At 49.2% G+C, this 12,505-nt stretch overlaps 1 protein-coding gene across 3 annotated transcripts in view; it reads right to left on the reverse strand.

Moving 5' to 3' along the window:
- Positions 1-1,831: 1,831 nt before the first annotated feature.
- LOC146271083 (3',5'-cyclic-AMP phosphodiesterase 4B-like) overlaps positions 1,832-12,505 on the reverse strand; it is a 36,313-nt gene continuing 25,639 nt past the window's right edge. For all 3 annotated transcript variants that reach the window (XM_084707218.1, XM_084707217.1, XM_084707219.1), the window contains 9 exons: positions 8,022-8,115; positions 6,479-6,666; positions 6,262-6,360; positions 5,646-5,810; positions 5,259-5,358; positions 4,951-5,105; positions 4,619-4,741; positions 4,282-4,464; positions 1,832-4,079 (listed from right to left, as the gene is read on the reverse strand). In XM_084707218.1, the coding sequence (XP_084563344.1) occupies positions 3,765-4,079; positions 4,282-4,464; positions 4,619-4,741; positions 4,951-5,105; positions 5,259-5,358; positions 5,646-5,810; positions 6,262-6,360; positions 6,479-6,666; positions 8,022-8,115 (1,422 nt within the window). In that variant the 3' untranslated portion in view covers positions 1,832-3,764. The remainder of the gene's footprint in view (positions 4,080-4,281; positions 4,465-4,618; positions 4,742-4,950; positions 5,106-5,258; positions 5,359-5,645; positions 5,811-6,261; positions 6,361-6,478; positions 6,667-8,021; positions 8,116-12,505) is intronic.

Raw genomic sequence — 12,505 nt, forward strand, 5'->3', positions numbered from 1 at the left:
TTGCTGCGGATTATGTGTGATGTGACATTCATTCCAAACATTCTTTTAGATTATTTGTGACTTTTAGGAATGTTGAACCGGTCCTTTCATAATTTGTACTTACAAACGCTTACTCTTAAAAACACACATGCACAGAAACACAGTTACATACTTGTTCATTTATCATTTATCATAACATTTTTTAACACAACCCCAATTTCAGCATTGGCACATACGGTAAACTTTGTTACAAGTTTTGTAAAATGCTCCTTGTTGGAAAGTTGGGATGAGAAAATGTTTCTTCTACAATAATTTATCTAGTTGTTTTAGTCGTTTTTTGCATACTTAAAAAATCATTTAAAATTGAGGTCACCCGAACCCTGATCTAATACAACTGCGACAAGGCTGCATCTGGAGATGTAAAGACAATTCTTAGCTCGCCTCTGCAGCCTACAGCCTTATGTGGCTGTAGGTTGTCAGCCGTAGCTGCTGGCCTTCATATTCCCCCTGGGAAGCCAACTGGCTGGTGGACGTCAGTCTCCACTGTCAGCCAGACTGTAAACAAGCAACAGCTGGCCAGGAGAGCTCCAGGAAGACAGTTATTTTCATAATGTGGATAGAGAGAGAACAGGTTTGTTTAACTGGAAGTGGTTCTCTTCCCTTCCTCGGCCCCACGGGCCCCTGGACAGCCTGCCTGGAGGAGGAGTGGGGAGGAGGAGTGTGTCCAGGTGGGTCCACATGTGGAAGAGTGTGGAGGGGGTGGGTACACATGCTCCATCCATGGAAGCTGTTGCTGCTGCTGGGTTAAAGTCGGACAGGACTGGACCCCCTTCCTGGACCCCCTCCCCTCCTACGCCTCACCGCCCGCTTTACCTTCCTGGCCCATTGACGTCAGATGCCCACAGACCACAGGACCACAAGTCAAGTTCCAAACAAACTATCTATCCATCGCCAAGGCAACGCGGCCCTCACTGACCACGACGGAAAACGCTGGCCTTGTGCAAGCGTGTTTACAGTAATCAGTCACCACGTTTTCCCTGAATTTGGGGAAATACGATACAGGGCGAGGTTTCAGTTGCAGTAATATGTTATTAGTGTAACTCGTTCTTTAAGTGGGGCTAGATGATTGTAACAGAGACGGTAAGGCTGTGTGCCTGGATGGACAACAAAACACATCTAGTATTGCTTGTCCTTCTGTGTCATTCCCACAGGTCCTGCACAGTTCTAGTTTCAGAGAGCTGCTGTGTTTATAAACTGCACAGACCCTCATGTTGATTTCTATCTGAGCTGATATCTTGGGCGTAGCTAGCCTGGGCCATGGGAGGGTGAGCAGGGCAATTTTTCCACTTCCTGTTGACATTCCTCCACCCGTGTCTATTGTGTGCCTTGTGATCTTGAATCTTCTGCACTGGATCTCTTGTGTCCCATGTGTCCCTGTATCTCTTGTGCCGCCTGTGCCTCATATCCCAGTGTCCCTGTACTGCCTGTGCCTCATAGCTCAGTGTCCCTGTGCCAGCTGTGCCTCATATCCCAGTGTCCCTGTGCTGCCTGTGCCTCATAGCTCAGTGTCCCTGTGCCAGCTGTGCCTCATATCCCAGTGTCCCTGTGCCGCCTGTGCCTCATATCCCAGTGTCCCTGTGCCGCCTGTGCCTCATATCCCAGTGTCCCTGTGCTGCCTGTGCCTCATATCCCAGTCTCCCTGTGTCCCTGTGTTGGCCATGTCACCTGTGTCCCCGTACCTCCCTTGTCTTGGTCTTGTGTCCACGAGTCCCTGCGTCTATCACCTCTATACACAGCAGCACACAACTTCTGCAGTCAAAAACTTGGATATAGGAAAAGACTCACAAAAAAGTAATTCATGCTGATTTTAATGATCTTATTGGAATGGAGTAGACAATATTTTACCATACATTGTGTGAGAAAGTATAAAGAACCCATTTGAAATAAATGTCATTATTCCAACTACAGTGACCCGTCACCGTACTTAGTAGGAAACAATCCAGCCTTTGGACTCATTACGAAGGATCATAGTTACTATCACCCATCACCTCAATACAAGGGTGTTTGAGAACAATACAAACATATTTTTGGGATTCACAGATATGAATAAATTGCAGTGGATTTCAAATATTGTTTGTCCTCTCAAAAAACAACACATGAAAAAAAAAAAAAAGTTATTGTGTTTGTGTCGACAGTCCTCGTCCACATTGTGCTTCAGAACGGTGTGTGCAGATCTGAGCACTTTACTCAGGAAATAAAACAGGATATTGCTTCATAGACTCATAGAACACCACGACAGATGTGTATAAATGTGTATATTAATAATAGCAACTGGATTGTGAATACATTTCTATTTACAGGTACAATGGAATGGTAATAAATAAACAGTTCAAGGTGAACGCAAGGTATGGATGCAACACACACATAGGGTTGGAATGTTCACATCCCTAAACAAGAGGTTAAAAGGAATGGCAGCATACTTTGCAGTACCTTTAAATTGAGCAAAAAAGAAAAAAGGATGACACTTGTTTTTATCCTTAACTTTAAATTACGTTCATTGTTGTTGTTAGAAATGTTCTGCCAGATCAGGAGAGTTGTGCAGATACAGATCTGTCTTGAACCACATCAAAATGATGTCAGGCTGTGTTGATGGAGGTTATTCTTCCTAATGCAGGAGGATACGTGTATGGCGGGGAAAATAGCGGCCGCGAGGATTTCACTTCCTAGGTTTGAAAGTAAAAAAACGTAAACATCTTTTTAGCTGAATTGGCCAAATAATGTTTTCAATGAATGGGTCTAATAAGGGATTACATTTTTGGGTGCAGGAGTTAATAAAAGGTTCTCTACATCTCTCCTTAGTGGCAGTTTGTCTGTTAAAGTGCTTCTCTCTGAATATCTTTGGAACTGGTTGATTTTACTTATTTCCCCTAGGAAATAAACGGGAGTTTGTGTCAATACAAACTATTGATGGGTTTTGTAAGTGCTTTTGATGTTTTAGGGAGCTTGTGTTCACTGGTATTGACACTGACTTGTGCAATTTATTAGAGCGTACAAATAACTTTGACCTTTAATTGGGATTAAAGAAAAGAAAATGGATACACTTCCTTTTTCGATCCGTCAAAAAGTGCAAATTATGCTTGGAAGTCACATGATTAAAAAGTGATATCCCAAAATCCTTTTGATAATATTGCCTTCATTGGGAAGACTCACTGCACATTTTTCTGACTTGTGAGACACACCTCCATATTCTTGTGTAGAAAACAAACATTTCACATCTTTGTTCCATAAATTATAAAAAAACATTACACACTAAAGACATGGTTGGTAAAAAAAAAGTACACACTGTCTCCAGACAAGTGTTACAAAAACAAGTAAACCTTCTTCAAAAGAAATGAAGAAACCCAACAACAGCAACAACAAAAAAGTGAAAGTGCACGTGTCTCCTGTCTGTCTGGACATAGTTATCTTTCTCTACTGTTCTACAGTATTAGTCCAAATAAAGGAGATAGCCCCATGTGGCTAGAAAGCCTTGGCACTGCCTTCTACTCTTCTCCATTGGTTCCTTCATGTCTGGACGTCCTTCCAACACCGTTATTCTCCCAGGGGAGCTCTGAGACAAAGCGCTACAGGGTTTCCCCCTTTCTTCTCCAGGGTGAGGCCCCCCAGAGTCAGTTAGGCCCTCTTGGGCAGCTCCAGAGAGCCAGGTTTGCAGGATTCCTCCACTGCAATTAAAAAGAGCCGCTGTGGAACAGCCAATGCTGTGGCCGCCCGTGTGAGGTCAGAGGTCAGGACGGCGGGCTGGTGTCGGCGGGGTCGGGGGAGGAGGGACCAGGGAGAGTCTGCGTCTGTCCGCACGGCCCCCCCTCGTCCTCCAGCGTCAGTTCAAACTGGAACTTGGTCCCCTGCTCGCCGCCGCCCTCCCCCTCCCCGTCCCCCTCGGCGTCCCCACTGTAGAAGGGCGGCGAGGGGCTCTGGGGGATGGTGCTCTGGTACCAGTTGCGGTTGTCCTCCAGGGTGTCCAGGATGTCCTGGGCGTCGGGGTGGACCAGGTCGGCCCAGGTCTCCCACAGGGGGTGGACGATGTAGTCGATGAAGCCCACCTAGGGAGGAGAGGGGGAGACCGTGAGGTTACAGAAGCACCTCAGGAAACACACGACTCTGCCTGTCACGGGACTACGAGGCAGCGTCGACGAGGAGTCCAGAACACGTCCACTCTTTTTCATAACAACGGCTCCAACGTCATGACGGATAGAAGCAAACGGACGAAACAACGTTCTTGTGTGAGGTGTGTGTGTGTCCCACCTGGCTTTTCTCCACCGACGCGGTGTGTTTGTCACACATGGGGCTGATCTCCATGCCTCGCTCCCTCTCCCGGTCGCCCTGGTGGAAGAACTCGTCCATGATGCGGTCGGTCCACTGGCGGTACAGATCCAGGGACTTGGTGGGGTTGCTCAGGTCCGCACAGTGAACCATGTTCCTCAGCACCTGGAAGGGGGTCAGAGAACCAGGGTGAGTCCCTTATGCGGTAGTGTGTGTGTGTGTGTTGTGTGTGACTATCCTTGTGTGTGTATATAATTGCGTGCGACAGTATGTCTGTATACGTGTGTGTCTGTTGTGTGTGACTTGATTGTGTCTGTACCTGAATCCTGTCGGTGTAGTTGTCCAGGAGCAGCACTCCTGAGCTGGTCACCTTCTTGGTCTCAACCATGGTCTTGAGGTCAGCCAGCAGGCTCATGTGTTTAGACATGTCTGTAGCTAGAACCTGGAGGGACAGCAACAGAGACACTCTCACTTAGAATCAACACATACGAAAGGTAGAAAGAGACAGAGACGGAGAGAGTGGGAGAGGGAGGAAGAAGGTAAAGGAGAGTGTATGGAGTAGGAGGATGAGGTGAGAGAGGGAGAGAAGGGGTGAGACTAGAGTGTGTGTGTGTGTGTGTGTATGTGTGTGTGCGTGCGGTGTCCTCTCACCATGTCGATCACCATCCTCCTGAGGGACTGCCTCTGCTTCTTGTTGAGGTTCTGGAAGATGTCACAGTTGTCCTCCTGGAGTAGTTTGAAGCCCACCGCAAGGTGGTGGTTCTCCAGAACCGACTCATCGTTGTACATCAGAGCCAGCTCTGAGTCTGTGACAGAGAGGGAGAGCAGACCAACAGAGATGCAGAGAGATGGGGTAAGACACAGCAAGCAAATACAGCATTTTTTTACTGATAAGTCATGGCACAGACCATGAATCAATACCTACGGATGAGTCAGGGTGTGACATGGTTTGTACTCACTTGTGTTGATGAGGAACTGGTTGGAGACACCCGGATGGTCCACGTCATGGATGGCCGCCGCAAAGATGGCCGCCAGGATCTCCAAATCGGTGAAGACGGCCTGTGATTGGACAAGGGGCAGCGTGGGAAGAGGAAACCTTGTTGAGTTTCACACAGTGTAAAAGAAACAAAATCGTAGGACGCTAATCCCTTCCTCTACCAACGTCAATTTGTTTCGCCGCTACAACAGCGACTAAAAGACATGCGGTATGGAGTGGAGTCGGGCCTGATCAGAGGACAGGTGAGAAGGCGAGGAGAGAGCAGGGGGAGGGGAGAGGCAGGCCGGTTCGAGGAGAGGAGAAAGGAGGAGAGGAGGGGAAGAGAAGGGAGCAGAGCAGAGAGTCTTACGTCCAGGGCAGGGGTGGACAGCAGGATGTGTGTGGACTGGGCCACGTCGGCCGCGTGCAGGCTGTTGTGGTAGGCCACGTCCGAGTGGTAGTGGGCCTCCAGGGTCAACATGAACGTCACAAACGTGTCCGTCGGGATCTTGAACGTCTTCATCAGGTCTCGCTCCTGCACGCCAAAAAAAACACACTTAGCTCACTGCAGTTGGGTTTTACTTCAGCCTACCATGTACTGCAGTAGTGTTTTGTAGCCTAGCACTCGGGTGGTTGGGGAAATTCACTTCGAATGAACTGAATTTGTTTGGGCAAATACTACTGGAATGATGCAGTGACAGATTCGGCAGTTGAAGGAGCTCGAGTTCAGAAGATGAGTGACTCACTGGCTCAATATACTGTGGTGGTTCTCTGTCTAGTCATTCATTTAGAAGATGTTCTGAGAACAGCATAACAGGACGTGAAGCAAATTGATTCAGTAGAACAGAGACACACACACACACAGACCTTGGACTAGTGAGTCACTCCTTCCTTAATCCTTTGACGTATAATACTAAAGTGTGTGTGTCTGCGTGTGTGTCTGCCTGTGTGTGTGTCTGTGTGTGTGTGTCTAGGAGGAGGCTGACCTGGAAGATGGTGTACATGATGCAGGTGAGGGGGCGGTTGTGGGAATGTTCTGCCACCCTGAAGATGTTCAGACCCCAGGTGTTGATGTCCTCCAGGTCCTGATGTGGATGAGAGACAGAGGGGGGGGAGGGGTGAGTCGAGACTACAACCACGGGAGGGAGGGGATGATGACACTCTGGATGCCGCACGCTCGCGTGTCTCCACGCTCTGCCGCACCTTCGACAGCAGGTCCTCCTGGTCCGTCTTCACCCCAAAGCGGCTGAGCGCAGAGTCCCCGGGGGCGTGGCTGACCTTCCTCACCCCGCTGATCTGGGTCATCATCCCCGTCTGCTGGCTCGCCTGCCTCCTCTTCCTCTCCCGGCCCTTCTGCACGGGGCACGGCAGCTCCATCTCGTTCTGCTTGTCTGGGGGACGGAGAGAGAGCGAGAGAGACAGAGAGAGGGAGAGGGGTGGAGAGAGAGAGAGAGAGAGAGAGAGAGAGAGAGAGAGAGAGAGAGAGAGAGAGAGAGAGAAACAGCAGAAGGGGTTATATTGCTGCTTTGTTCATGACCAAACTTGACCTCTGACATGTGAGACCACAGACAAAGTTATTGAATGATCCCAGTAGTCGTTCTCATTCGGTCTCATTCCATTTGCATCTGTCAGATCTCTGTGCTCTCTTTCCTTCCATCTCCTTTCCTTCTCCTTTCCCCAGCGCCTCATCATCACTTTTTTTATTTACGTGCCACGCAAAAATACCCAGACACCCCCAGTTTTTTTTAAACTGCTAAATGAAACTGTTTTTAAATTGTGAGCACGGAAAGCTTTTACAATCCCTTTCACAAACACCTTCACGAGTCCACCAATTCTGGGAAGAGAGGTCGAGAGGTATAACGCAGTGACGTAAACAATAACAGTACGGAGAAAAAGAAATGGGCCTTCTCATGTTCAGAGGTCCTGTTTGCTTAGATGCTGGTGCCATGCTGGGACCGTGCTGGTGGTTTGCCCTCTGGCGCAGGTGATGTCCCCTTTGTTGTGCTCCTTCTGTGTGTGTGTGTGTGTGTGTGTGTGTGGGCCCATGCCATATCTCATAGGACCTCCCCCTTACTCCACTGCCATGCACAAGGAACAGATCTGTTTCTGAGAGACGCCAGCAGCTTCAAGGGCATCGAGACATTTCTGCTTCAGAGGTTCGTCGTCTGTCTTTTCTCGACGCGCGCGGATGGGTTTTCTACGCACGCGCACTCGTTTTAGTCAAGAAAAAGCGGTTCCATGCTGCTCGTTCTAGTCCTAGCCCCAGTCCACATGCTGACTAACTGACTGTGAGTCATGGACTATGCTCTGGAGCTGTCAAAGGCAGGGAGACACTGCAGCCACACTACTGAATAATACAGAGGCTTGCCCCAAACCACACACACACACACACACACAGTCCTCTCCCTCTCCAGACTGAAGTCATCCCCCCCCCCACCCCACCCCCGCCGCAGTGAGAGCGAGGGAAACACTCCTGCAGACCAGATCTGACTGGTTTGAAAGCAGTGGTGCAGACCAGCGACTTGCCCCTCCAGTACGCTGAATGAGCTCATGGTAACCCTGAAGAGTCCGGCACACATGCTGACCTTCCTGCCCTCAGGTCTAATACCAATAGAACAGCAAGAATTTGACCTTTTGAATCATTTGGATTTACCTCATGAATACCCGTCACGTGAAAAGAAGGAACTGTCTATCAGTGTGTGGTTTGTGTGAGCGCATGTCACTTGGACATGACTGAGACGCTTACCTAGGAAGGTGTTGGAGATGAACTCTGACACCTGGTTGCCAGAGCGACTCATTTCCGACAGGTGGGTCAGCTCTCGGTTCAACATCCTCTTGAACTGGAGAAAAACAGATCAGATCACGTTAGGTTAAATGTATAAACAAACAACGTTGGAAAAAACATAACCATTTTGAGGGAATTTCCATCAGAGTCATTGTCCACTGGGAGAAGTCAAATTGCTGTAGACCATACAAGGAAATTGTAAATCGTCCCAGACCAGCCTATATTTGTTATGAGTTCCAGATTAAGTTTGACACAAAAACAAGCAGACCCCCCCCCCCCCCCCACACACACACACACGCCTTCGTTCAGGACACACACCTTGATGTAGCCCCAGGAGACAGAGAGCAGGTAGTTGGCCTCGGGCATGGTGCTGAGCTAGCCCTGGTTCTCCCCAGCAGAAGCCCCGTCTGTGCTTCTCTCTGGGGGGACCCCGCACCACGTCTACCACCACCACCACCAGCAGCAGCCCTCTCTCACACGATGAAAGCCCCACCGACAGAGCCCCTAGACAGGGGTAGAGTCAGCCCCCTGTGGCCCCTGCTGAACGCTCCACAACCCAATCCTCCGTGACTGATACGAGTCTGTGCACAGGTGGCCCGCGACACTCGCTATCTCCTTTGACCGTGGAATCCCCTCTGGACCGAAGCGGGGAAGAGAGGTAATCCCCCCTTCCACTTTCGCTGGTCTCTCTCTGTGTCCACGCCAAATAAGATCGTGATGAAGAGGAGGAGGGCTCCAGCCTCAAGTCTCCTGGGGCTGGCTGAGACAACCCTCTGCTTCTCTCGCTGCTCCTGCTTTATTCTCCTGCAAGTGTTTCCCCCCTTCTGCTCAGCACAGCTGGATACCTCTTCCCGCTCTCTCTCTCTCTCTCTCTCTCTCTCTCTCTCTCTCTCTCTCTCTCTCTCTCTCTCTCTCTCTCTCTCTCTCTCTCTCTCTCTCTCTCTCTCTCTCTCTCTCTCTCTCTCTCTCTCTCTCTCTCTCTCTCTCTCTCTCTCTCTCTCTCTCTCTCTCTCTCTCTCTCTCTCTCTCTCTCTCTCTCTCTCTCTCTCTCTCTCTCTCTCTCTCTCTCTCTCTCTCTCTCTCTCTCTCTCTCTCTCTCTCTCTCTCTCTCTCTCTCTCTCTCTCTCTCTCTCTCTCTCTCTCTCTCTCCATATCAATCTCCACGCATTCTGATTGGTAGTCTTCCGCAAAATCCCCTCCTCTTTCTCCCTCGCTCTCTCTCTCTTTGCAAAGATCCCTCCCTCTCACACACAAACACAACCTCTCCTTCTGTTTGATTTTCTTATCAATCTTGTCTATCAAAGGAGCACCCCCCCCCCCTAAGCCTGTGAAGCAGCCCTTGCAGATAAGGCATGTTTAATGCTCCTGCTTCCTCTAACTAGTGTGGACCGGCTTGTGCTCTGTACTGTGGTGAAAGGGAAGACGCGCGGCTGCGTCCCTCATGCGGGCGGCGACATTGCGAGCCGCCTCAGATGCTATCTGGCACCGTGAGACGAGCCGGGCGTGTTTGTCTGGTCTGCAGCAGCTGCTGCTGGCTCCGTCTCCCAGCGGAGAAGAGAGAGGGAGAGAGACAGAGAGAGAGAGAGGGTTGAAGAGAGAGGGAGAGAGACAGAGAGACAGAGAGAGAGAGAGGGTGGAAAGAGAGGGAGAGAGACAGAGAGAGAGGGAGAGAGAGAGAGAGAGAGAGAAAGAGGGTGGAAGAGAGAGGGGGAGAGACAGAGGAAGAGAGACAGAGAGAGAGGGTGGAAGAGAGAGGGAGAGAGACAGAGAGAGAAAGAAAGAGAGACAGAGAGAGAAAGAAAGAGAGACAGAGAGAGAGAGAGAGGGTGGAAGAGAAAGGGAGAGAGAGGGAGAGAGACAGAGGGTGGAAGAGAGGGGGAGGAGAATGGGAACGAGGAGAGTGCGTGGATGAAAGAGCGGAGAGCGAGAGGAGAAAAAGAGAGAGGGGTGGAAAGAGAGACAGCGAGAGTGGAAGAGAGAGGGAGAGGGAGGGGGGAACACACAAGCAGGACGTCGGTCGTCTGCAGCATGCCAGGGTGCCACCAATTACGCTACAACCTGAACGCCATGGCAACAGAGTCACCTGACCTACTGAGCCAGTCTGTGTCTCTCATCCAAACACAGCGCATCCCACCATGCACTAGAGTACAAGTGTGGACGAGCGCACAGGCACACGTGCACGCGCACAGGTTACTCTGCAGTGCATTGCTAGGCTCAGGAAGAAGGGAGCAGCTATCTGTGGTTTTGCCTCTCACTACTCAGTTCTAGCGGAGCTGCATTGATGTTTCGCAGGTCTGCCTTGTTTCTTTTCTTAGAGAACCCCTTTCAACGCCGAAATCATATGTTCCTGAGTCCAGTTGCAAATCCAATGGTAGATGGGTCACATTATTATTACCCTTATTCATTACAGATTTCTTATCCCATCGAGCAGTCTGTGGCTGAAACAGGTGCCATCTGGCAGTCAAGTTAGTCCTCCTCCACTTGACTTGAAACTCCTAAAACACAACTCAAAGCTTTGGCTGCAATAGCGCCCTACAAATCCTCTTGCCAGAGACAGTTACTTAAACTCCCGAGAAACATCATAAAACTAAGACCTGGAATCAGGCTAGCCTGATTCTATTGAAAGGGGACTTGTTATTCATCCTTGAGCAAAGAAAAAGAGCAGCATATTGTGACCACAGTGAGTCACCACACTGTGTTGTGTATGTGTGTGTGTCAGTTCTTTCCCCCAGAAGCCATGCTGATAAACCCCAGCTGCATACGTTAAAGGCCTGCTGACTGATACGTGAGTGTTGTGCAGGATACAAACTCAACACGCGCCGTCACCCAGCACATTCTGTTGTGTCAAGGATGCCAGCGTACCGTCATAACAGACAATTGCCCTTTCTTTGGCAAGACGAAAAGCTACACTTCAATGACGCAAGAAAAGACACCTAGTGGGTAGACAGAGTTCTCAGTAAGAAAGTGACTGTGCTACTGTAACTCAGCATACTTAACGCGGTTGCTGGCAAGCAAGGGAAAACTAGATGTCCAGTTCCTTTAGCAAGCTACTAGTTTGTATGCGTGTCCAAAAAAATGTAATACATTCATATTTTTGATGTTTAAAATATAAATATTATTTTTTTTGTCATAACTGGATACAAAAGTTAGTTATTTCCTCTTTGGCTTTACATAATGGCCACACAATACCAGCTTTGTCAGCTGATCCTAATCCCCAGCCACCAACATGACCTCTGCAAAATACACTGGTTATATAGTTTAATATTTACTTGATTATTGAATACATTTTGCATAGTTTTCATTACTGTTTTCACTTCATAAATGGAGAAGAATTCCAGTTTAAATGGATGATGAAAGCGTTTTGCAATTTTCTGTACTAAAACACAATATTTTAAGACGGCTCAGTAACCAAATATTTCTAGAGTTCAAGGATACGTGACTTTGTAATATTTAACAAAACGATTGGAGGAACCGTTGTCTTCAAATGTACTCTATAACTGTGCAGGATCCTACCTGTTTCCAACTCGTCCGAATCCCAAACATCTCATTCTTTTCAGGGTAACATAGTCCCATTTTTCTTCAGTCTGCAAACTTCTTGTCTGAACTTGTCTCCAGTGTGTGGAGGCTTATCTGTGAGTGTGCGAGTGCTTCCTCTGTGTGCTCACGTCTATTCTCGTGGCAGGAAACCTAAAGCGATAAACTTGACTGAAGTGACAGCCAGGCGTGCGGCATGTTGGAAGACCCAAGGCTCCTCCCCTCCGTCACAGACCACGCCTCCTTCCCCCTGCCTCGCCCCAAATCTGAACTACAGTAAACCACCATGGTCATTTACCGGTAAGGAGAGCCTCCTAGAAAGCACACCTTCCTGCTCCCTTCCCATTCGCAGCCTTACCCTAAACCCCACCTCCACACCAACACAGCTCCAGGTAAATCCCTCATTACCAAATACTAAACTGGTTAATGCTGCTGTCACGTCATTTAGAGCAAAGTGAAATGAGTATTTCGTAACCAGGCCTCATCTCTCTGCGGTTGCTGTCTCCCCTGGCCTTGTTTCCTGCTCCCACAGAGAGAGGTGGTCCTGGGGGTGGGAGGAGGTGGAGGCCCTGGTTGGTGAGTTAACCTGATGCAGCACCCACACCCTACAGCTCAGCCCCCCCCCCCCCCCCCCACGTACCCCACTCACCCGCCTCTGGCTGCCTGTTTGCCATGTAAACAGCTCGGGGTCATAGCTGGGTGGGGGGGGCAGAGGTTGGCACCAAAACACACATGTTTCCGTGAGCCAAAGTTTCAGTTTGGGTGTGTGGGGACCACATACTTCTAGAATGTTTCATGGTCAGTGTTTTCAGGTAAAAGCTTGTGATTTCTGTACAAACAGACGATGGAGCGTTAGCTCTCGCAACACTCCGCCACAATTGCTTCAAACTCTTAATAATCGTCGTCATAAT

The sequence above is a fragment of the Hypomesus nipponensis genome, chromosome 10 (assembly GCF_054491055.1).
Source record: "Hypomesus nipponensis isolate SF chromosome 10, ASM5449105v1, whole genome shotgun sequence".
In the NCBI taxonomy this organism is placed as follows: Eukaryota; Metazoa; Chordata; class Actinopteri; order Osmeriformes; family Osmeridae; genus Hypomesus; species Hypomesus nipponensis.